Consider the following 25,461-nt stretch of genomic DNA (forward strand, 5'->3'; position numbering starts at 1 on the left):
CATGCTAACGCAGGTGTTCCAGAGGAGACGTGCTGCTGTGCTGAGCAGTGCTGAACGTGTGTCTGGAGTAATGTTTAGCAAACCAGCCAGAGCTAGCAAGAAGCAAAAAACTTTACACAGTTTTTTCCAAACAAACCGTGTAAGTTGTGTGACCTTGTTGGATGCAAACAATGTTAGACTTGTTAGCTAAATGATGACAAGGTAAAACGTGACAATATATCAATATGTTAAGCTAGTTAACAATAATTCAAATGTGGTTGCCTCTGTTACATTACTTGCTAATTAGTTTATTCTTGGAATAAACCCAGTCCTCTTTCTTTTCTGGGCAGAAGATGTGCTCACAATTGCTCTCCATGTATTTAAGTCTTTTGGTCCCAAAAGAGGAGAGTCGGGGAGGAGAAAAAAGAATAGGCTATCTATGGTATAAATTTACAACTATTTTTACTCCTCTTTCTAATTCTATCTCAGAATTTAGATTTTCAGATTTTTTAATGATTATTTCCATAACAAAGAACAGAGTCAGACAGGAGATGGACCAGAGGCAGCGGCCAGCAGTAATGTTGACCATGCAGGTCAGAGCCAGAGGCAGGTCACCTCGGCAGAGGTGAAAAAATATATATAAGTGGCTGAGAAAAAAAATATGTATCTATGGGTTAAAGTGATTTTGAGGTTAAATTCTACTGCAATTTTTACTCTTCCTAATGCTATTTCAGAATTTTTCTTACCACATTTTTTATGTTTATTGCCATAACAGAAAGAGCAGAGTCAGGGAGGAGATGGATCAGATGCCAGCAGCAGGGACAAGGATGTAGGGTCTTTACAGGTAAGGAGAGATTATAACTTCCTGAAAATAAGATATCTATTGCAGGGAGAAACCAGGCAGTACTGATCATTTCATGTTCAGTGTTTGGCACCTTTGGCTACTCGTCCAGTAGATGTTCAAGGGACATTGTTGTCAACTCAACTAGAGTTTGGCCACTAAAACTTTAGATTTTATAGTTTAAAGTTTTATACTTTATAGTTTAAAGCACTAGCCTAGTTGGTCCCCTGGTATTGTACTGTGGCTGTTAGGGATTATGTGGTTCTTTAGCCACTAAGGACGGTGCAATTAAATGTAAGAGAATGATGAATCGCTCTGAAAAATTTGTCCCCCTCACTTCTGAGATGGTGGTTATGCCCATGTATGCAAGCTTTCTAGGCATTCATAATGCCATTCAGTTATTATTTTTACCATAAAATTGATCACATACACACGTGGACAAAATTGTTGGTACCCCTCAGTTAAAGAAGGAAAAACCCACAATTCTCACTGAAATCACTTGAAACTCACAAAAGTAACAATAAATAAAAATTTATTGAAAATTAAATAATCAAAAACAGCCATTACTTTTGAATTGTTGATTAACATAATTATTTAAAAAAACAAACTAATGAAACAGGCCTGGACAAAAATGATGGTACCTCTATAAAAGATTGAAAACTATTTGACCAGAGTGACATGATTAACTCAGGTGTGTCATTTAATTGACATCACAGGTGTTTCCAAACTCATAATCAGTCAGTCTGCCTATTTAAAGGGAGACAAGTAGTCACCCTGCTGTTTGGTGAAAAGGTGTGTACCACACTGAACATGGACAACAGAAAGCGAAGGAGAGAATTGTCCCAGGACATCCGAAAAAAAATTATAGACAAACATCTTAAAGGTAAAGGCTATAAGACCATCTCTAAACAGCTTGAAGTTCCTGTGACAACAGTGGCTCATATTATTCAGAAGTTCAAGACCCACGGAACAGTAGCCAACCTCCCTGGACGTGGCCGCAAGAGGAAAATTGATGACAAATTGAAGAGACGGATCGTTGGAATTGTATCCAAAGAGCCCAGAGCAACCTCCAAAGAAATTAAAGGTGAACTCCAAGGCCAAGGTACATCAGTGTCAGATCGCACCATTCGTCGTTGTTTGAGCCAAAGTGGACTTCATGGGAGACGACCAAGGAGGACACCACTGCTGAAAAAAACTCATAAAAAAGCGAGACGGGAATTTGCAAAAATGAATGTTGACAAACCACAAAGCTTCTGGGAGAATGTCCTTTGGACAGATGAGACCAAACTGGAGCTTTTTGGTAAGGCACATCAACTCTATGTTCATAGACTCAAAAACCAAGCATACGAAGAAAAGAACACTGTCCCTACGGTGAAACATGGAGGAGGCTCAGTAATGTTTTGGGGCTGCTTTGCTGCATCTGGCACAGGATGTCTTGAAAGTGTGCAAGGTACGATGAAATCTGAAGACTATCAAGGCATTCTGGAGAGAAATGTGCTGCCTCGTGTCAGAAAGCTTGGTCTCAGTCGCAGGTCATGGGTCTTCCAACAGGACAACGATCCAAAACACACAGCCAAAAACACCCAAGAATGGCTGAGAGAAAAGCGTTGGACTATTCTCAAGTGGCCTTCTATGAGCCCAGATCTGAATCCCATTGAACATATGTGGAAGGAGCTGAAACATGCCATTTGGAGAAGACACCCATCAAACCTGAGACAACTGGAGCTGTTTGCTCATGAGGAGTGGGCCAAAATACCTGTTGACAGCTGCAGAACGCTCATTGACAAATACAGAAATTGTTTAATTGCAGTGATTGCCTCAAAAGGTTGTGCAACAAAATATTAAGTTATGGGTACCATCATTTTTGTCCAGCCCTATTTCATTAGTTTGTTTTTTTAAATAATTATGTTAATCAACAATTCAAAAGTGATGGCTGATTTTGATTATTTAATTTTCAATAAATTTTTATTTATTGTTACTTTTGTGAGTTTCAAGTGATTTCAGTGAGAATTGTGGGTTTTTCCTTCTTTAACTGAGGGGTACCAACAATTTTGTCCACGTGTGTAGCTCTTTTGTATTAGAAATATATTTTTCATAACTTTTTTTTGGGGCTGCACAGTGGTGTAATGGTTAGCACTTTCGCCTTGCAGCAAGAAGGTCCCCCTTTCAAACCCCGACCTGGGCCTGGGATCTTTCTGCATGGAGTTTGCATGTTCTCCCTGTGCATGCGTGGGTTTTCTCTGGGTGCTCCGGCTTCCTCCCACAGTCCAAATATATGCTGCGGTTAATTGGTTACTCTAAATTGCCCGTAGATGTGAATGTGAGTGTGATTGTTTGTCTGTATATGTAGCCCTGTGACAGACTGGCGATCTGTCCAGGGTGTCCCCTGCCTTCGCCCGAGTCAGCTGGGATAGGCTCCAGCACCCCGTGACCCTAGTGAGGATAAAGTGGTGTACAGAGAATGGATGGATAGATTTTTTTGAAAATGTAATTTATTTGCTGGATTCTTTCCATTCACCGGAAACTTGCGAACGTTTCTTTAAAATTTGAAGACTCTCAGACAAATTCTTCAGGAGATATGAACGTCTGAATGCGGCAACTCGTTCAATTTCCATCTCACGCATGATATATTGAAAATTTCCACTGGCTGAACAATTATGAAAATGTTGGAATTTCTGCTAAGAAAAAAAAGTCAATGTCAGTTCCAGATGCCAAATGTCAGTCCTACAAAGTTTCTATAGATTCTGAGATAGTCAAGACCTCCTATAATCTCTCTGAGTTGATACAATGACTCTAATTTTCTTTTTTTTTTTGGAAAGAAAATAGCACAAGCACACTTGCAAAGCCCACTATTTCACAGAAAGAAAAAAAATTGTTTGACTTTAAGGGTAAATATTTAAAGATCCCAGATACATTTGCTGAGTATTTAGTCCATCATCTTTGGTAAAACATCGAATCAACTGCTTAACCCATAGTGACCAAGTAATGGACAGATATAAACATTAATTGAGTCTGGTAAGTGTTTTATTATTTAAAAAGAAGGACATCTTTACACTTTCATTTCTCAAAAGGGACTTACCATTTGAAGTTGCGTGCATGAAGCAACGAGCTAAAAGGAAAATGCACTTGTCAGCACTCATTGTCAGTGTCTGGTACAGTGTGAACAGCAGTGGACATGGTGATGCTGACAAAACCACAAGACCATCAGCGTGATCTGAGTTATTGAAAGGGATACTAAATGTTGTTCTTTACAGAACTATTAGTGTTTTCTTTTTGAATAGTGTTCATGTCAAAGGTTAAATTTGAATTATTCAATATTTATTTTATTAAATTTAGATATTAATATTATCACAAGCTGAGCATGTACATTATTGTAGGGCACAGTTACATACAGAGGTGTTGTACCAACAGCATTTTCACATAGGTTGGCTGTAAAACTCTTTAATTACATTCCCACAGTATGTTTCTTAATTAGCTTTAACAGTTAAACTTAAAAAGGCAATCTATACTTTTCTGTTAGGTAGAGCATTCACTGACTGTAGTGGTGAATAGTCACTCTCAGCTCACCCCATGAAAACAGTATGACTGAAGCATTTTAATGTGCAAAGAGTGTCTGAATTTCCCAGTTTAAAGCGACCTTAGGATGAGTTGTTAACAACTAAACCGAACATAAAGTCAGCTAGTACCTTTCTAGACTGACAACATTGCAGAGAACAAAAGAAAAGTATTCACCCCTCTTTAAAGTTTCCCCTTTGAAGGATTTCCCATACTGAACAACTGTAGATGTAATTAGGCTCTTATGACAAGAATGAATTTAAAAAAAGACTCTTTCATGTCAAGGTGAAAACCAATTTCGACAAAATAATGGAAACTAAAATAAAAATATAAAATAGCTGAGTGCATTTTTACCTCTTTCAAGTCATCATTTGTGTCGATATGTCTAAATCAGCCTTGCATATCTGGACACTGCAGTTTAACAACATTCTTTTTTGCAAAACTGCTCAAGCTCTGTTAGGTTACACAGGGATTATGAGTGAACAGATCTTTTAAAGTCCAACCTCAAATTCTTAATTGGATTGAAGTCTGGACTCTGACTCCACAACATTCACCTTGCTGGCTTTGAACCATTTCTGTGTAGCGTTGGTTGTAAGCTTCGAGTCATTGTCTTACGAGAAAACAATCTTCTTTTACAGATTAAATGACTGTCTTCAATTTTTTTCCTATACTCTACTGCATTCACTTCAGCCTCTATCTTTCAAGGCCTTCCCGGGCCTGCTGCTGAGAAACATCAATCATGATGCTGCCACCACCATGCTTCAAGATGGGTATGGTGTATTTGTGATGATGTGTTTTGTGTCCACCAAATATGGTGTCTCGTCTTATGGTCAGAAAGCTCAGTCTTGGTCACATCAGACTAAAGAACCTTCTTCCAGTTGACTTCAAAGTCTCCCACAGGTCTTCCATCACCAGTTGGCTGCACCTGTGTCGAATTAGGTGAGTCTTTTTGAAAGGGGAGTATTCTTATGTAATAATGTATTTTAGATTTTATTTCTTTATATTAAAAAATAATCTGCTTTCACCTTTATGTATGAGTCTCAAAAAAGCCTGCTGAAAATGACTATGATTCAACGTTGAAAACCAGTTAAAGGAAAAAAATTCCAAGATTTGGGAATGCTTTTTGAATCACTGTACATTAGATAGTAGTGTGCATAATTTATCAGAAAGCAAGGCCACTGTCACTTGGAGAAGAGGCAGTGGAGGAAGTGTGTGTTCTCCTCCTGCAGACTGTTTACTGTGAGAGGCTGTACTGAAACTTTCCTCTGGCTGTAAGTGAGTCGACCACCATCCCACTCGCTATGCACTGACATCCAACTGTCCACGGGCAGCTGCGTGATGGCCGGGAGCTTCTGGAAAGGACGTTTCTTAGCCTTATTTGACTACAAAACGGAAAAATTTATTGTCGCAAAAAATAAGAAGGTTGGGATTTTGTACAGACTTATTCAGTTATCTATCATCGGATACATTATAGGGTAAGTAAGCTAAGACAGGAGATAAAACTGTTTTCATCATGAAAGGTTTGGCTGCAAAATGCTACCTCATTCTGTATGTTATATGACTTTAAAATGCAAGCAATCCTCATTATTATAGAAATGATCAGTGAGGACTTTGTGTAGTCCCTGGTAAGTTATTTGTTCGGGGTAAATCAAAAATAGAAATGGGCTTATAACTGCATTGGTGACTGCAGTTAATTTTCTTAAAGATATTTGTATGTTGACAAGTTAAAACATTGTTTGCATGTCAAAGACTGATGAAAGAACAGTGTGCCTTTTTATAAAAGACATAGAAACAGGCATAAAGCACTATCAATGTAAGAGTTTAAAAAACTTTCCATATTCCTTATCATATGTAAATTACACAAAATATATGGAAGTCTCTTATTTTGAGAATAAAGTTTTTTCTCCCTTGTGTGTTTTATCAAAGGTGGGTTTTTGTAAACAAGAAAGGCTACCAGGAGACAGATGAGGCCATCCAGAGCTCTATCATAACCAAAGTGAAAGGAGTCGCAGTGACGAACACCACCGAGTCTGGTCTGATGCTGTGGGGTCCAGAGGACTATGTAATCCCACCACAGGTAAAAACACTCACTTGTCATGTCGTAGCTGCATAATCACGCACTTCAGTGGTTTCATTTTCAGAAAATTGTGTTATCTAGATTAAATAAGACTCTTAGGTTCGGAAAACATTTTAGGCATTTGCTCTGTATGTCTGCTTAGACTCACACATGAGTGAAAGTTGACAAGAAGACAAAATGTGAACACTAAAATACAGACAGACAGCTGTGTTAAAGATTTAGTTTGACATTTTAGGAAGCACTCATTTTCTTGCTTGCTCAGAGTTACTTGAAAGGACATCAAGCAACTTTATACTTTAACTTCCTGGCACCCGTCTGTAGGTACATTGTGATAAAATAGCCGCCATCATAATACATTTCCACAGTTGTCAAGTCATGCCTGAGTCTATTACAAACAATTGTGCAGTGTTTTGGTGTTGGATAAGACTTTAAACACATTCATCTTTTACGTCCTGGTCTTTCAAAAGCATCTCTCCAACATTACAGGACACAGGGATGAGTCAGGTCTGACTGCTGACTGCCCCTTTAGTCAGTTTTAGCCTGAGTTTGGCTGCTCAGTTAGTCTACAGATAGAAAACCTCTGTCTGTCAAGTACGTGTATTTCCCAAAATGTAAGAACATGTATTAAAAGGCATTCTATCAGGCTGAAGGTTATTAACAAATGGGCAAAAAAGAAAAACAAATGGGGAAATTACATAAAGCAGGTTGGTGGGGAGGAACATTAAGTCTCTGGATTAATTTGAGTAGGTTTACCTCAGTATTAAAAGAACTGGTAGCTATAACTGTTTCTTTAGCAACTGTGTGTAATCCAAAGCTCACAAATGCCTTGTAGTTGATTGAGAAATATCCTTTACTTCTTTACTGCAAGTCCGGATGACCTTTAAAAGTCTCTGTTGTATCGTTTGGAGGCTGGTGTGTGACCAACTACTTCTGAAGCCCCTAAGCTTTGGACACTATGTGTTCAAAGGTTTACATAGCTCCTGTGCAGCTCTTTATTAAAGTAACTTTACTCGAATAATGTCATATATACATAATATAAACAGTGTTTTTTCTTCATATATAGGGTGAGGCAGTTCTGTTTGTTATAACCGGGTTCTTAGAGACACCGAACCAGAAGCTGGGGTACTGCCCAGAGGTAAGAATATTTAGATTTCAATGTATATTACTGAATGTATGTTGGAATACGATGTTGGTATTCACATGAGAAAACTCAATACAACAGCACTTACATGGGTGAGTATAAAATGATTTACCAAAATGAACATTATAGATATTTGTTAATCATTATTTTCATATTTGGTAATGTCCTTTAGTTGTCACATTGGCTTTGTTGTGTTGGTCTCAGTTGGAGTTGCAGGTCATGTTACAGAAACCTTTGCTTTGAGACAAACACAAAACGGTTACATGGACAAACAATTCCAGATTACCTTAGGCTTTATCAGTGAGGTTGTTCAGGGAAATCACTTTGTTTGCTCCAGAGGGAAAATAAGAGTTTCTGTTTTTAGTGTTCGGCACTGAGAATGACAAAGCTCCCTCTCACTTATTGATTGATTCTTGCATCTGTAAAGCAGCTGTTAACACACATTTTGACACAGATATTGTGTCTTGTTCGACATAATACCGCTAGTTTTCTGCTAAAAAAAAAAAAAAAATCCAGTCGGAGGGCATTGTGTGGTCTTTAGACGCTGTGCTTGTCTGTGGAGCTCAGCTTGACTCACCGTTTGAGATTAACTGTGTTTATTTTAAAGTTACTTTATTTACTCTGCGCTGTTTGACACTGGAAACTAGGCATGTTTCAAAGATACAGTGGCGTACAGATGAATCACCTGAGCTGTACGTGGGTTTAATTTTAAATACTAACACACACTTTTCGACCTTTACTCTACCTTATCTGATGTTTTGTCATATCTGTTGATTATACCTGAGACAGCCATCTAAGTAGCACCATAAATCAAAGTAATTTTGAAATTTCCAACATGAGGAAGACTCGTTACATACTATACAGTTATTCTAAGCTGTTCTTTTTTAATGTGTTGTAGATTAGATGCTGCAGTGACCCCCCAAAACCACTCTGATATTCAAAAAGTTGTAAATCATTAATGTTTTCTGCCAAATGAGCAGAAAATCAGACAGTAAGATGAATTATGGTTGATCTATAGTCCCTCGTATGCCTGATCTGGTGACACAGCATCACAGTCAGAAGAACAGCGGCCTGTGTTTTCTTCACAATGCCAGTCATAACAAAAGACTTTGAACTTTTAACAAACCTGACACCTCCACCTTCTTCCTATGTGTATGTGTGTGTGTCCATTTATTTCACTGCTCATCATTTCCAGAGGGTTCCTGGTATGTAAACTGTCTAGGGGGTCTGCCAGCAGCAGAAGAAGTCTGGCAGCCTGTACAAACTGTGCACATCCATAAAAACTGCTCTTGTATATATTCCGGCTCCTTCAAATGCAGAGCCTCTGCTTCTAAAAGCTGCAACACTTGAAAGGAAGCCTTTCAGTGCCGTCTGTAATTATTCGGCCAATCACAGTCAAAGTGTTTAAGCAGAGTTTCTCTTTTTGTTTTACTGAAAAGGCAAAGACGTGTCCATAAACTGCCCCAACTACACTTATAGTCATATTAGTGCTGCTGCTTGAACTGAAAACTTTGATTTTATCAACTTTTTTTTAGCAGGATCCAGCTGTTTTAAATACTATCCAAGCTCACCTTGTTGTGTCAGAACTGTGTATTAAAACATAGATGAAAAGTTATGTACAATTTTTTTTTAAAGGCGTGCATATTTTTAAAATGATACATTTTGAGCCAGAAAGTTAACATTATGAAACACAGAGTCAAAATCAGGACGGAGTAAGTAAAAATTATGAAACATTACATTGAAACAAGGATCAAATAAAGAAAATGTATAATATTATACTAAAATGTTGGCAGACAATTACACAATTAAGACTTAGTAGCTCATAATTTTGACTTATCAAGTCATAATGTTGCATTACTCAGTGTTTTATTTTTTATTATACAAAAATGGGATGAAAATTGAGCCAACCATAGCTTTACTAAAGTTATTATAGATAACAGGCTGCTGTGTGCTACTTCTTCATGCATTTTCTCATTGTAATGAAATGCTTTGGCATGACAGAAGTGCTTCTTAAACATTTGTTCCCAGAGCTCCAAAGTTCTGGGTGGTCACTGCAGAGACGATGACGACTGTACAGAAGGAGAGACAGTAGTGGCTGGTAACGGTAAGCAAGAAGCACTGCTGATTTCAAATCATCATTCTAATACATGATTTGAGTGTAAATTTGGGAGATATATCTGAAGCAGAAACTGAAATTTTGTGTCTTTTGACATGTCATAAGTTGAATGTTCCATTCTGTCTCATTGTGCTGGTTGTGTTCAGGAATCATGAGTGGCCGATGCTTAAGAAAAGATGAAAACTCCACTGGAAGCTGTGAAATCTACGCCTGGTGTCCCATTGAGAAACAATTCAAACCAAAGTAAGGATCAAAGTAGTCACACGAAAGACACTTTAGGACATGAAAAATACAAAATTATTGATCATTGTTTATCTATTGTAAACTGTGTCAATGTGTGTGTGTACTGTACACAGGTTTTAGCACCAATGGATATTTTTTCATCGTTTTCGGACATTGGGATGTGTAGAATAAAGAGATTGAAGACATGTCACAGTTTTGAGCTTAGATTTGGTTTTCCACGTTACAGATGAGTAGCTCAAGGACCATCACAAAGTTGCTTTTGCAATTTTTGGCTAATAAATTCTGTAATTTTGGATTTTTTTTTAGGATAGCATGCCCCTCAAGGAGACAGGAGTTCAGATGGATAATCTGAATCTTCTTCTCAATTATGAGTGCAGTGACAATCTCTGTATATCCGATTCCACTCATGTCACCATTGGTCACTACTTATTTTTTTGCCCTTTCTGCCTTTATTATGTGTAGAGAGAGACAGGAAACATGGGTAGAAGAGTGAACGATATATGTAGTAAATGGCCACGCCCTCTGCATTGGGGACTCTAGTTTATGGGTCACTGACTCATCCAGCTGAGCTATCTGGGCACCCATACGTTGACACATTTTTAATGTCCTCATAATTTTCTTGTCATTCCATTTACAGAGGGCCTTTGCTAAAAAACGCAGAAAACTTCACCATCTACATCAAGAATTTTATCCAATTTCCAAAATTCTTGTTTTCAAAGTAAGTCCACTTCTTCAGCATTCACTTTAACTTCTACATGTGCTGTTTGGTTCATTGTGCACACCCATATATACACTCTAATACTGTGTGTTTCTTAACTCTGAGGTCCAACGTTCTCGAAACAACCGATGACTCCTATTTGAAGAAATGCAGATATGATGAGAAGCTTCACCCCTACTGCCCCATCTTCCGCCTGGGAGAGATCACCAAGCGAGCTGGATACGACTTCCAGGACATGTCCACGTTTGTTAGTGCTACACATTCCTACTGCGTTTGGTCAAGAGTTAGAGAACGTTACTAAAATATAGACCTTAAACTTTACTGTGTGACTCATGCTGAGTGGTACACAGAGTTTAACCCAGTGTCATGATTTTACTGGAAGACGCAGTGGACCATGGTGATTTATTATCTGGGCTTAAAACTAAATCAAATCAAAATAAAACAGCATACAACCATTACAACGAAGTCAGGAATAAGTGGAGAGAGTAAAAGAAAAAGACATTTGGAGTTTGGAGCTTTCAAGTTTGTCTTGAAACATTAGTTTGGTTCTTATATGGGCCTTGAAGCAGCTTTTACTTGCTGTAATCATCCTGCCTGATCATGTTAGATATTAAAAGTGAAGGAGGAGAAATCCACTGTTTTTCTCAATGCAAAAATAATTTTAAAGTTTGTGTGAAGACGATACAAGGCTTTAAATTGGTCATATCAAGTCAAAATCTTCGAAAGTTTTCTTCTTTTTTTTTTTTTTTTTTACAAAATAAGTTTTTTTGTTAGTATCCTTTCTCTGAAGCTTGTCATAGAAACGCTGTTCAAGGTAAAATAAGGACACTAAAAGGACTGTAAGGCATCCACTCAGTATTGTTAGTGCAAAAAAACATTTTTGCACAGAACTGTGAATTTTATCCCCAATCATAATGTTACATTCACATTAGTGAGGGATCTTTAATGGCCAATATTAGAATTAGGAATTACTTGTTGCAATCCACATACAGTATGGACATGTGGGGTGTTTTGTTATTTGTTTTGTTTAATCACACGAGCAAATATGCAATCAGTTTTGTCTATTGTTTAGAATACATCTAACTTCTAAGCCTTATAAAATCTTTTTTTTTTTTAAATATTAAAATTTCACTGAGTCATAATGGGCTGCACAGTGGATGGTGGTTAGCACTGTTGCCTTGCAGCAAGAAGATCCCTGGTTGATGTCCCAGCCTTCCTGGGATCCTTCTGCATGAAGTTTGCATGTTTTTCCTGCAAGTGTGATTGTTTGTCTGTATATGTAGCCCTGCAGTAGACTGGTGACCTGTCCAGGGTGTCTCCTGCCCTCACCCAAAGCCAGCTGGGATAGACTCCAGCCCCCCATGCCCCTTATGAGGATTAAACGGTGTTTTGATAATGGATGAATGAGTCATAATGTTCATCCATCATAACCAAATTAATACCAGTGCTTTCTTTGGATGAAAATACACAATAACATACTGAAAGAAATTCATCAAGTTTCCTAATAATGAACAGAGATTATACCCCATTGTTACTTGAAGATTTTTCTGATTTACATGGAAGCTCTTAGACTACACATCATCTGCTTTATTTTATTACTTGCAAACACTTGCATGACAATATTTTCTCCACAAAGTTAGTATACACAGAGAAAACATCCTCAGAGGAGCATGCTACAAATTTGGGTCCAACATTTACAAAGCAGTACTAAGGAAATGCCTCCAAAAAGCTGGGAGGAAAGACATTCTCAGTTTGTTTGTTTTTGCTGTTTTCCAGGGTGGCTCCATTGGCATATCGATCCAGTGGAACTGTGACCTCGACAAAGGTTACTCTAAGTGCCATCCAGAGTATCACTTCACTCGCCTGGACATCAGTCTCTCCAACAAGACCATCGCACAGGGGTTTAACTTCAGGTTAGTCTTTGTTGTTCTGCTGCACTAACAGGTGATTATGTGGAATTAACAACATGCAGTTTGAAAGGAAGAGAGCCTGAGCTGTCATAAACTGTGTCATGGTTTCTGTGCTTTCTCATGCCTCCATATTTTCCTTTTCATCCAACAGACACACTCGGTATTTTAAAAATGCTGCTGGAGAAGACTACCGATCTTTATATAAAGTCTACGGTGTTCGATTTAACATCATGGTGCACGGGAAGGTAGGAAAATGTCATTTACACGGTGAATGAATGAAATGTTGACAAAGCATTGTGACATGACACAATTTTGTGATGATTTTTGATTGAACTTTCATGTCAGAGGTGTATTATAATGTTAAAAGAATAAAAGCTGTATATCTTGATAATGTTGTGAGTGTAAAGGCCCAGCTAGGCAGAAGAGTCCGCTTTATGCAGCACATTAGTCACTAATGTTGCTACTATATTAAACTTAATAACGCTGTAAGTGTCTGCCTTATTCCAGTAAAGTAGTATTTTATGTCATTCCTGCTGAGTTTTGGTCCAGAATATGTAAATTGGTCACCACAAATAACACTATAACCCCAAGATTTAAACTTGTTAGCTTTTCTTGGAATGCCAATATTATTCCTTTTTTACTGAACAGCAGTGAAAAAGTTGTTGTTTTTATTGTGCAATATAAAAACTGGTAACTTCACTCAAACTGCCGTGTTGTGGGAAAAAAAATTCAATTCAAATTCTTCCATTTCTGTTGGCATTCACAGGCTGGAAAGTTCAGCATTGTCCCAACAGCCATCAATGTTGCCTCAGGACTGGCGCTGATGGGAGCTGTAAGTACCACTGACGAACTGCACAGGATTGTTTTTTTTTTTGTATATTTAAGCAGTGAGAGCCACAGGACTGCACTGTAAAAAAAGAAAAAAAATTATTTTTATGGTAAAATTCCAATAGCTGTGGTTGCCAGAACACTGCCGTAAATTTACAGCAAAACATTTTCTTCATTTACGGTAAACAAATGTATTGATGCTGCTGATTTTACGGTTTAAAAAATGTGCTTCATTCCATGTTTTACTGTTGGAAAAAACCTTTAAAGACATTTTAATTTTACTTGAAAATTTACATGAAAATACCACATGAAATAAAGTTTGTGTGACCTGTTATAAAATTACTTTTTTTTTTTCCATTATTAGCACCACAGTTAATGTATTTAACATTTAATATGTGTATTTTTAGCAAAAATTGTAGTTATAGCAGTCATAAATATTAAACCATATGTCCATCATTAACACAAAAGTAATCAATTTAATTGCTACAAAGTAAATTCTTTACATGAAATAAATGCAAAATTTTACTTTTAATAAATATTACGTCATGTTTCCGTGTCCCTCTTAAGAAACAAATGCAAAAATTACAGTATTGATGTCATATATATTACATTTCAATTAAATAATGGTGCAACGGAAAGGAAATATATTTTTTCAAGAGAATAAAACCACAATTTTCTGCTGATTAATTTATTTACAGTGATCTAGTGCTATATAAACTGTATCAAACTGTTTTAGTGTTTTCAGATTTTTGTTGTCATGGTTTGACAGTTTTAAACCGTAAAACATTTTTTACAGTGTGAATAAAACTTGTTTGGACAGGGAGCCTTCTTCTGTGACATGGTGCTGCTCCACCTGATGAAGAAGAGCGACTCTTACAGGCAGAGGAAGTTTGAAGCATTGAAGTAAGAGAAGCAGCACACAAATATAGAATGAATTCTGTCTTTGTATTGAGATGAATGACTTTATTTCCCATCTACAGCTGGTATGTGATTATGATAATGTGAGTCTGTGACTTCATGCCAGATTGAGATTCAATCAAGTCTAATTCTCAGGCTGTTATGGTGGATGTTAATAATCTGGATGATAAAGACACACAACAACAACACAAAAGATTTGAATTAAGTCACAAAATGCACAATACAGCTGATATAAAAACCACGAGCACACACATTGCATCATGTAGGAAAGCAATGCTAAACATGAGAACTGTCAAAGTGTTGACTTCTGGATTAGCAGTTGTTGAAATATTTAAGTTCAAAATTTGGAGGATTCAGGTTTTCTAGGGATGAACTGACATTTTGTGCAATAATATTCTAGAAAAAAATCCACATTTATTGTTGTTTGATCTGTTGAAGAAGCTATAATTATACATCAGATTTAATTTCTGTTACAATAACACACACTTGAACTTATGACACTTATCCAGGTTGTTTTCTCCTGACTAGATCCTTGCTTGTGTTGTATCTACTCTCAGATTTACGTCGCTTTGGATGAAAGCATTGTCAACAAATCTCAAGCTTTTTTCTGGCGACATATTCACTGGCAAAAAGCATCTGATTTATTATCATTAATATTCTTATTTTACATGTAACTGCCATCACAATCTGTCTCTGTTCTCCAGTGTTAAGCAAGAGGCTGAAGACAGCAGTGTGGAAGACAAGAAGGCTGTCGAGTACTGAGTGCCACGTTTCCTCCAACAATGCTTCTTCATGATTTCTCTGATTTTGCTGTCAGTTTACCAGCAAAACTTGTATTTATTTATTCTTACATAGAAAACTTCTGCTTGTGATGTAAGAAAATGTTCAAATAAAGATTTTAATAAGAAACACACAAAGCTCCATGGTTGATTCTTTAAAGAGATGATGTACAACAAACAGATTCTGAAGGTTTGGTCATTATTTCCTAACATCTGTCCTGCCTGCATGCAAAACCCATTGAGGCTCAGTGGAGCCTCGAGACGTCCACATGATCAGTGGAAGAATAGCTGTGTGACAGATTGTTTATTGGCTTTTCTTCAGCGTGACTTGAATAGCTGTTGTTTATAAATTGTGTAAATGTAGTGTCAAAGTGTTGTTGAGATGAACTCCTGACACTGTGCCAGCTGCTCACACTGGAATATAATGTGAAGGACGTCAGTGGGCTCATAGCAAAGTGACACGCCTGTAAATAAATTCCTTCATGGCTTAGTCTCTCATAAAGAGCACAAAAGATCCTGATTTTTTTTCTTGGAGTTCGTGAAAACACATAAATCTTGTTCTTTGTTAAATATTTTCTACAGAGAAGAGGAAGGAGGTGGTATAACCGAGTTTATGTGTATTCTCTTTACAGTATTGGTACTTTCTACAATTTCTTTTACCCCTTGTGTTGTCCTGCGGGTCAAATTGACCCGTTTTAAAGTTTGAAAATGTGGAAAAAAAATATATTTTATGCATTTTTTGGATTTTTTTTTTTGTTTTACATTTTTTTCAGTGGAAAAAAGAAATGTCAAAAAATAAATAAATCAACCAAAATCCAGCAAATTAGCTGGAATCCAGCAAAATTCACTGGATTTTTTGTGAATGTTCTTAAAGAAAATATTAGAACTTTTACTGATATACCGGTACATGTAATCACTTTAGATGTTTTTAGGAATTTTTTGGGGGAAAATTTTTACTTATTTCTTGAAAATATTTGCAAGAATTTTCCGGCCAAATTTGGAGGATTTTTTAAATTAAAATTTAAAGGAAGGTTTTGCAAATGTTCAGAAATTTGGGACTTTTTTTTTGCTGAATTTTTTTGATTTTATTTCAGACAAGGAAACAATATTTTTTGGTGCTGGTAAATGAGGACAACAGGAGGGTTAAAGCCAGTGTTGTTCTGCAGTGCTTTCCTGTTTTACATGACTTATGCAGCTTGCCACATTAGTGTTTAACTCTAGATATGGTAATGTTTGTCAGTCACCTTCAACTAAATATAGTTTGTTTGTTGAAGAATAAGCAAACATCAAAATCTTGTGACATGCCATCTGAAAAAAAAACAAGCAAATGTTTAGTCCATTTGCACATTGGGCAAATCACAATAAAAAAAGCTACTTTTCTTTAATACAATGTGCAGCTTTTATCCCAAGTAAAATCCACATTAGTGCTCAGTTATCATTTCTTTATTTTGGTTTGATTTCGTTTTCAGTAACTGCTAGTGAATGTTATTTGTGTTGTATTTATGTGTCTCATAATTTCAGCAACGCCTGATTCATTTGCCTTTGTTAGCTAAAGAAACAACACTGGTGTCAGTCAAACTACATTGTGGAATATTATAAATAAAGGGAAGTAAATATAGTTCCATCTATTAAAACTGTGTGTGTATGTGCTGTTGACTGGGGTCTGCAGTGAACCCAGTACAAAGGTGTAAAAAACAACAACAACAACAACAACAAACATTAATTAAAACTGTTTTAATCAAGATAGAACTCCTATAAAATGACTGACTTCCTGAATTTCTTATATTCATAATCTTGTTTGTTTTTGTTTTTGTTTTTTTGCCACACACATTGAATTTTGTGCTTGTAGAGTTCTGCATTTTTATGTTTTCTGGTTCGCTGTTTTTGTTTCATTTGATAAACCAATGCTTCATCCAGGAGCTACACTCAGCTACAAGCTGCATTTCTGCACATCGGCCTCTAGATGGACCTTTGGTTACTTTGAAATAAGCTTCACATACAGAATACTATATAGCTGAGACATCTGCACACTTTATATTGATTTGCAACCATACAGAAAAAAAATTTTGTATTCATTTGACTTTTTCCCCTGAGATTTAGCTTTAAATTAAATATCATGATATTTACATTTAAGCCCAAAATTATTGACAGCTATTAATTTACAATTACACCAGAGATTTTATTGATTTTTGATTTTTTTAAATGGTGTGTTTTGTGTTTTTTCTCTCTTTTTGAAAATTTTCACATTTTTGCTAATTGTCGCAAATAGAAGAAAATTCTGTTTCTGCATGCATACACTGTAATGTGAGACAACAAACACCAAAACACCAAAACCATCCTGATGAATCCGACCCCATAAAATATTATGATCCAACATTTAATGTCAAAGGAAGGCACCACAAGATAAGATAAAACACCATAAGATAAAACTTTAAAAGAAACTGAGATGTTTTGTTTTAAGCTTTCTCTCTCTCTCTCTCTCTCTCTCTCTCTCTCTCTCTCTCTCTCTCTCTCTCTCTCTCTCTCTCTCTCTCTCTTTTTAAAAGTGTAATAAGATCAGTTATCACCAAAGAAAGCCAACAAATCCAAAGCTTCCTTTGGACCTCAGTCAGAGACAGCAGATCGCAGATCAGATAGAACGTACAGGGATGTTAGCACAGGTGAGAAGCTCTCTATTTTTCTTGCAGCAGCTGCAGATGAAATACTGAGGATTGCCAAATTCAAAGAGGTACAGTAATCCAACGCTGAGGAAATTCATGTAGTGGCAATCAATCAGAAGATGGATTTCAGTTTAAATAGCACCATTTTTAATACAAATTAATCTGTTTATCCTATTTCAGTGCTGAATCAAAGATGACACCAAGATTCCTGGCATTCAAAAAATATGGATTAGAGTTAGTACAAATACATTTATTTGAATGTCATGACACGATATTTATATATAGATTGTTAGTGGAAATCATTCCAAGCAACACGCACATAACGGGTGACGTTGAGGACTCCAGGTTGTAGTATGTGTGCAGAACCGGTGTAGCTCAGTGTTTACTTAGAACACCATTTCTCTTTCCTATTTTGCGGATCTCTGTCCCTCTCTGGGATCGAATCACCGGCGCTGTCCCGCCGCTTTAAGAATCTAATAAACGGTAGGGTCAGCAGGATTATCTATGTTAGCATTTCCAATCTTGACGAAATTTCGAACTTTTAAGACGTATGGACACCTTATACCTTGCACCTTGATCATTGCACTTAAATGTGAATTAAACCTGCAGGTGCACTTAGATACTCTGTCAGCAGTATAAGTACTGTGAAAATGTATCAGTGATTTAATTATGTTTTCTGATTGCACTCCGCTAATAAGATGTTATACTTGCGTATTCATTTCTGAAATCACCAGAGCAGATTGTAATCAGGAGACCAGAAAACACTGGACAGCGCCCGTGGTTTGATCCCGCGGAGGGAGTGAAGCTCGAAATCAACTAGATTTGTGCAGAGAAGTAACCACTGAGCTAAACCAGTGCAGCAAGAGAATCGGGTAAACATGCTTTTAAAGGGCTGCTGCCTCTGCTCAGGTTTCAGTTCTTAAAGGGACACTGCAGAGGAGAACTCAACAAAGGTTTTTATTTGTATAAAGGCTGGATATTAATGTGTAAATTGGAATCTGACCAGAAATTAAAAACGCTGGACAGCGCCCTTGGGTCGATCCTAGGGAGGGACAAGGTCTGTAAACTCTGCAACAGAATTGATGATCAAAGCAGTAGTGGTTTGTCAGGGTCTGCAAGACCTTCTCCACGGGCCTAAACTCAATCAGAATCACTGACGTACGTATTAATATTTTCCCATCAATCTTTTTTTCATTATTGCTAATAGTCTATTCCCTTCCTTTCACAGCGTGTCTCTGGACTGTGACGCTTCCTGCACATCCAGCAGTGTAAGTTTATACTACAGCTTTTATCCAATCATCTTTCAGCCGTCATATGTTGCCAGGGTCAAATAAATCTGCCCTAATGCCTTCAAAATCAAAAGCACATGCGCCTATAGCTGAAAAATACATTAATAAAACTGTTACAAGCCAATCAGATTTCAAGTTGGTGACCTCAGGGCCATCTAGCAGGTGTAAGATAATGTCAGCATTTTCACGTCCTCTGATTGGATGGTCAGAGAGCTAAGCCAAAGCTCGCGATTCCTATCTGTAGCGACCTGAACAAGCTAAAACGTTATCATAAATGTATAAATAGATGTTTTAACTCCCACAATGATTGACGGAGGAGACGGTATTGATTTTGTATAGTCCGAAAGTCAAGGTGGACTTTTCAAAAATAAAGCTGGACGTTGTGAGGAGAGGCAGCCAACCCCAAAGCTAGCAAACCTGACGGTGTCAGCAGGTGGTTTGATTCAGGTAGGACGCCGCTGAAGAGCTAGCTGTAAAAATACACGGTATGCTACTGGGTCCAAGAAACTACTGAGCTACACTAGTACTGTCAATGTGTTGGTGCGTAGCTCAGTGGTAACTTCAACAATTAATTCTGTTGTGGACTTTACAGACCTTTGTCTCTCCCTAGGATCAAACCCTTAGTGTTTCTAATAATTTGGTCAAATTCGCACCTTAGTAGCCAACTTTTATTCTAATAAAACTTTTGTTGATGTCTCCTCTGCAGTGTCCCTTTAACAACTTTAAAAGCGTGTTTACCCGATTTTCCTGTTGCACTGGTTTAGCTCAGTGGTTACTTCTCTGCACAAGTCTAGTTGATTTCGCGGTTCAGTCCCTCCATGGGACCAAACCACGGGCGCTGTCCAGTGTTTTTTGGTCTCCTGATAACAATCTGCTCTTTAGAAACTAAAACCTAAGTATAACATCTTAGCAGAGTGCAATAAGAAAAGAATAATGAAATCACTGATACACTTTCACAGTACTGATACTACTGACAGAGTATCCAAGTGCACCTGCAGTTTTAATTCATATTTAAGTGCAATGATCTTACATGCTAGGTGTCCATAAGTCACAAAAATTTTTGTAGAAATCAACAATATTAATTTAGATAATCCTGAGGTGGTTTTAAGGTTCTGCGGGATAAATGACGCTGGGTGGTTCAATCCCAGGAAGGGACCGAGATCAATGAAGTATGAACCAGAATTAACGATCTAAGGAACCACTGAGCTACACCAGTGTTGCATACAAACACTACAAACAGGCTTTTTAAACATCACCTGATTCTGCCTGAGACAACAACTAGGAGAAGGCAACACTTGTTTAAGGGTTTGGAGAGACAAAATACAGTGCTTCACGACAGACAAATAAATAAATGTAATCATCTAATTTTAATAATCTATCTTTATTGCATCCCAGGAATCTTGGTGTCATCTTTGATTCAGCTCTAAAATAGGACAAAAAGATTAATCTGTGTTAAAAAAAATATTGCTATTTTCAGCTGAAATCCATCTTAATGCTTCATCTGGAGCTGCTGCAAGATTCCTAACCGGTACCACAAAAATAGAAAGCTTCTCACCTGTACTAGCCTTCCTGCATGTTCTACCCTGACAGTTCATTTTATGGAAACAGCAACATAAACAGTCCTAGTGAGGTGTTTTGCCACCAAGTGGCGCCAGAGCAGCTTCAGTGTAATTCAGCCTTGATGCCACAGGCCTCAACTTTAAAGCTGCTGTCCGGAATTTGAATCGCAGCGTCTCCCAAAACACTGGTGGTCCCACCCTCCCTCCCTCTGATTTCGCCCCTTTATTTGTGCACGCACGCAGTACATGAGAGAAGTGCCCGGAGTGCTGCAGCATCTTGCCTGTTTTGCTGTTTTCCCCTCTTCTACATTTAGTAAATAATAAAGGAATTACGTTAGAATGCTGTATTGAGTCTAACTTGTCCTAATACCAAAATAACATGAATCTGCTAGGACGAACTAGTAAAGTTTCAATATGTGATTACACTCGTGTATCCCTCTCGATGACGTTGTTTATCAGACTTAGTGCATTTACGCGTGTATATGTGTTACATTGTTTATTTATTTCTATCTAGAGTTCAGAATTGCATGACTCCTCTGATGAAGAGTATGTCCCAGACGCCCCAACATCTTCCTCCAGAGGTCGGGCATCTAAACGAAGGCGTCAGCCGGGCTATGGAGGCCGTGGTCGGGGAGCGACGCGAGCACCCCGAGCCAAAAAACGTCCTGCAGTCTCTTGGCCTGACAAGCCGTGGGATTGGTAACTTTTCTGGAAGTTGCTGATCCCTGATGCTCTCTCCTCCACAAGCAAAACAAATGTGCGCGCGGTTGCGTAGTGCGTAGCTCGCCCACCTCTGCATGGGCTTGCTTGCTGTGCGCGTAACCGTTGATTGACAGCATGACAAAGCTGAAGCTCGAACTTGATTGGTCGGCAGCAACCGGCGCTTTTTGGAATAACATGGGGGTCTATGAGAGGAAGGCGGAGCTCAGGAATAAATTTTCATATCGCGTTATACTAACTTTATATTATAGTATCGAACTAGACTAACACATTTAAGCTTTGTTAAAAAATGATACATAAATTGAAAACAAACAGAAACTCCGGACAGCAGCTTTAACTTTTCTTGAGGGAAGAACATTATTATTATTCCACAAGATAAGTGCTCATTTTGTTTTTTATGGTGGTGGTGAAGAATGCTGTCTAACATGTTGGCTCAAAATCTCCTATAAAGTTGAGATAAGGTGACGCCCACAGCATATAGTTCACATCATTCCCATTTTGATCAGATTATTCAGTGACCCCCCTCATGCCCTATGGAGGCAAACACTGTCATCTTGGAAGAGCCCACTCCTGTCAGGATAGACTGTTTCATCATAGGATAAAGGTAATCTGCAGTGACTGTTCATTCTAAAGGGGACAGCTGAACCCAGTCCATGACAGCAAAATGGCCCCTCAGCACAACAGTGATACTGGGTTAAAAGTTCAGATTTTTCCTTCATTTTTCACCAATCTGTAGCTCAGAGCTAATCTCAAGCCGCTCTGAGATATTCACAGGTGATAACAAAGTGTCTGTGATAGTCTGCTGGGGAGGGTTCAGTGAAGCCTCCAATCTGCAACACGATGCTGATTTGATCTGTGAAACTCTGTTTAGGTCATGTTTTCTTTAAGACAACAGAGTTGAAAAGAAGTACAGCATTTACTGGCATCTGTCACAAGGAAGTACATAACTGGGTTTGGTCCGTGGCATGTTGGTATAAAAGTGCCAGAGCAGGAGGTTTATCCACATACCACCCGGCAACATGAAGGTCCTGCTTCTTATGGCGCTGCTGCTCCTGTGTAGCACTCAAGGTGAGACAACGCTTCTTTATATTCTTAGTTTTTTTTGCCTTAGTTTTGAAAGAAAGGTCAAATTGAGGTGAAAAAGGCGTGCATATGTTAAGTTCCTTGGTTTTAATGTTTTTAAATGTTGTAATGCTTTAAATGTTGCATTTTAACTGTATGAAAAGTGCTATATAAATAATGTTTGATTGATGGATTGTTTGATTGATTGATTGAATAATAATAATCGCTGTGAAGGAGATATTTATTTTGATCAATGATGGATCACACTTTAAAGGCGTTTCCTTGATGTGAGTGGGGATATCGTCATAATGTTGGGCCAAATTAAAACTTTGACTCAGTGTTGATGGTTTTTTTCTTTTTATCAGTGCTCACACTCAAATGTTACACCTGTGACGATGGAGCGGACTGTAAGACGGAGACAGACTGCCCGCCATCATCGGTGTACTGCAAAACCACTGCGCATGGTAGGACCTGTTCTGCTGCATTCATTTTGTTGTCTTTTGTCCGTGTTCATGTTTGTGTTCATACCTTGGAAAAGGTATAATCTTACAGTGAAACAGGAACAGTTCAGTCATTTCACGTTGTTGCGTTTGTTCTTGTTTTTCAACAGGTGATGAATTTTCTCGAACTTGTGAGGAGGATTGTGATGAGGACTTTTTCACAACCTGCTGCCAGCAAGACCTGTGCTAGAAGTGACACACCTCTCTGCTTTCCCTTTCACTTTCTGATGAATCAAAACTGAATGATTTACATGAATTAGATAAATGTGCAAGATGATTTGTTAGTTCTGTAAAATGTACTGTGACACTCTTCTCTTTGGTTCTGCTTTCACTGCATTCTGATAGTTTTGGCTGAGAACTGTTGAGCTTCATTCATCATCCCTGTTAAACTGCACTAGACACTAGTAGTCACTAGTCGTGTTTCTTTTTCTTTTTTTATTTCGTAAACGTATGCTGGAAGCAGGGCAACCACACACACACAAACACACAAACTTAATCCCTTCCTAATGTCACTTAGTGGGTCACTGCCACAGCCGACTGCTATGTGGGTCGCTGTCTGCCACCACTGAAATGTAAAGTTGGACTCCCGCTGTCGTCTGTTTTAAAATCAGTGAAAACGAAAGCAAATAAAGAAACTGAAATGATTTAATCAATTTAAGGCTGTCATTTGTTGTACACGAAGCAGGAGGAATCTAAGTCTGGTGTTCTTCAATAAGAGCGCAGGTCAAGTACACTGTAAAAATATGTTATGGTTAAAAACTATGGAGTACTGTTCCAGAATTTCACAGAAAGTTGAAAATACCTGTAAAAAAGGTGACATTTTTGCCCATTTAAATACAGAAGGACAGTGTAATTTTACAGTTGGACCTTGTAGAAGAAAAACAAAACAAGTAATCTGATGTGAACTTCATTCACAGGTTTGTCCATTTATTTATTTATTATTTATTTATAGTCAAAATTTTAAATGTATGCTTTTGCGTTAGATATCTGTAATTTCACAAAACAGGGAAAATCTGCAAACTGTTAAAAAATCCTTTTTTCCATGTGTTAGTCCTTAGTGTACGTTATTTACATGTTTTTTTATCGTCTAGATAGTCGTAACTATCTTTAATATTATGTTTTTGCTGATTTAAATAGAATACAGTAAAAAACACTGTGATTTTACAGCCAAACTGTAAAAGTATTAATTACCCTTAGAAAAAAATGTGGATTTTGAACACTTCTGTTATGTTAATACTTTAGAAAAATACTTTTTTCTACTAGTTTTCATCAGTAGCCTAATTTAACAAAACAATACAAATCTGTAAAGTAACTTATAAGTAAATTGTTTTAAAAAATACAGTTCAAAACAATTTTTTACAGTGTATGCTGATTATTGGTTTTATTTGAAGGTAGGTGAAATTACACCAAATGTTTCCTCTGATTTGAGCTCATTTTAAGAGTGCCAGAGAACATTCCAGACGGCTAGTGGCGCTAGTCTGCAGTATTTTAATGAATGGATATTTATCGTGTGCTGAAGCAGCCCGCAGAGGAGGATGTGAATCTACAAGCTCGAGGGTGATGAAATCAGTTCAGCTTGTGTCACTATTTCACTTGCTTCTGTTGTCTTAATGGTGAAAGAATTCAAGTTCCTTGATGTAATCTATTTTTAAACACACATAAAATTCGCCCACATGTTCCAAGCTGCCGTTCACACCTGATGTGGGCCTCCTGCCTGGAAGCATTCGCTCACCGTGTTCAGATTGGTTATGTCACACCCGGATACTGCCAGGAGCTGTTCTCAGAAACCAAATACGATGATTCATTTCATTTTAAAGAGGTGCTTTAAGCCAAGTGGGTTGACAGCAGTAAATAATTAATTATACGGTTCACTCTACCGCTATTGAAACTTCTTCACGTATGTCTCATCCTACATTTAGAGCCTTAATAAGAAAAACACTCAGAGAAGACAGTATCCACCAAGACTGTGCATTGTCAGAAATGCAGCATTTTTATTTATTTTTTTTTAGAAATGCAGCATTTGTTTGTTAGTTATTGATGATCAGAATTTACGGCAAGATAGCATATGGACACTTAACACAGATGTACCCACAAACAAAATGACCTTGTGCTGAGCACAGGCGTGTGTTATGCATGTGTACGTTATGTACGGATATCGAATTGCGTGACCTAAGTATGTAGCGGGAGGCAGGAATTGATGGGACTCGGAAACACCCCCACAATTGAATCAATTGTTCCTTGTATCATTTCTGACGAATAAGTCCTGATAAGTCCGCAGCGGTCGATTGCAATCATGTGATCGTCAGCAGGCAGCTGATGTAGTGTTCACTTGTTGTCATAGTTACAGTAAGGCCGTGCCACTATCTGGTAATGATACAGAAATCTCTAACAAACCCGTGGATCCAGACTGTAAACCACATCACTGCCAAAATGTAATGAGGTGGTCCTTGTGTCATTTCAGACCTTCCCTGAAAATTTCATCCAAATCCGTTTCTGAGTAATTTTACCAGCAGATGTACGCACAAGCGTATTGTCACGTAACTCCGCTGCCTTCCTTGGCAGAGTA

At 37.7% G+C, this 25,461-nt stretch overlaps 2 protein-coding genes across 2 annotated transcripts; both read left to right on the forward strand.

Moving 5' to 3' along the window:
* Nucleotides 1-5,648: 5,648 nt before the first annotated feature.
* LOC110968484 (P2X purinoceptor 5-like) lies at nt 5,649-15,181 on the forward strand. The gene is made up of 12 exons (XM_022218379.2): nt 5,649-5,850; nt 6,302-6,452; nt 7,516-7,587; nt 9,622-9,697; nt 9,856-9,952; nt 10,590-10,670; nt 10,776-10,917; nt 12,447-12,583; nt 12,732-12,825; nt 13,347-13,412; nt 14,229-14,311; nt 15,031-15,181. Exons 1-12 carry the CDS (start codon nt 5,714-5,716, stop codon nt 15,086-15,088), a joined length of 1,194 nt encoding a protein of 397 aa, XP_022074071.1. The 5' UTR covers nt 5,649-5,713; the 3' UTR covers nt 15,089-15,181.
* Nucleotides 15,182-19,244: 4,063 nt separating this feature from the next.
* On the forward strand, nt 19,245-23,548 carry ly6d (lymphocyte antigen 6 family member D). Its single transcript, XM_022218380.2, has 4 exons — nt 19,245-19,501; nt 22,205-22,401; nt 22,761-22,859; nt 23,006-23,548. The coding sequence occupies exons 2-4, from the start codon at nt 22,353-22,355 to the stop codon at nt 23,083-23,085; spliced, it is 228 nt and encodes a 75-aa protein (XP_022074072.1). The 5' UTR covers nt 19,245-19,501; nt 22,205-22,352; the 3' UTR covers nt 23,086-23,548.
* The last annotated feature ends 1,913 nt before the right edge of the window (nt 23,549-25,461 follow it).

Source organism: Acanthochromis polyacanthus, chromosome 13 (genome assembly GCF_021347895.1).
Source record: "Acanthochromis polyacanthus isolate Apoly-LR-REF ecotype Palm Island chromosome 13, KAUST_Apoly_ChrSc, whole genome shotgun sequence".
NCBI classification, from domain to species: domain Eukaryota; kingdom Metazoa; phylum Chordata; class Actinopteri; family Pomacentridae; genus Acanthochromis; species Acanthochromis polyacanthus.

What these genes read in the sequence shown, in the direction of transcription:
- LOC110968484 (XM_022218379.2), top strand. Translation starts at nt 5,714, where the DNA reads ATGGCCGGGAGCTTCTGGAAAGGACGTTTCTTAGCCTTATTTGACTAC. An exon ending in GACAGTAGTGGCTGGTAACG is followed by an intron (nt 9,698 to 9,855) that starts GTAAGCAAGAAG and finishes GGTTGTGTTCAG; the next exon opens with GAATCATGAGTGGCCGATGC. An exon ending in GAGAAACAATTCAAACCAAA is followed by an intron (nt 9,953 to 10,589) that starts GTAAGGATCAAA and finishes TTCCATTTACAG; the next exon opens with AGGGCCTTTGCTAAAAAACG.
- ly6d (XM_022218380.2), top strand. Translation starts at nt 22,353, where the DNA reads ATGAAGGTCCTGCTTCTTATGGCGCTGCTGCTCCTGTGTAGCACTCAA. An exon ending in GCTCCTGTGTAGCACTCAAG is followed by an intron (nt 22,402 to 22,760) that starts GTGAGACAACGC and finishes TCTTTTTATCAG; the next exon opens with TGCTCACACTCAAATGTTAC. An exon ending in CTGCAAAACCACTGCGCATG is followed by an intron (nt 22,860 to 23,005) that starts GTAGGACCTGTT and finishes GTTTTTCAACAG; the next exon opens with GTGATGAATTTTCTCGAACT.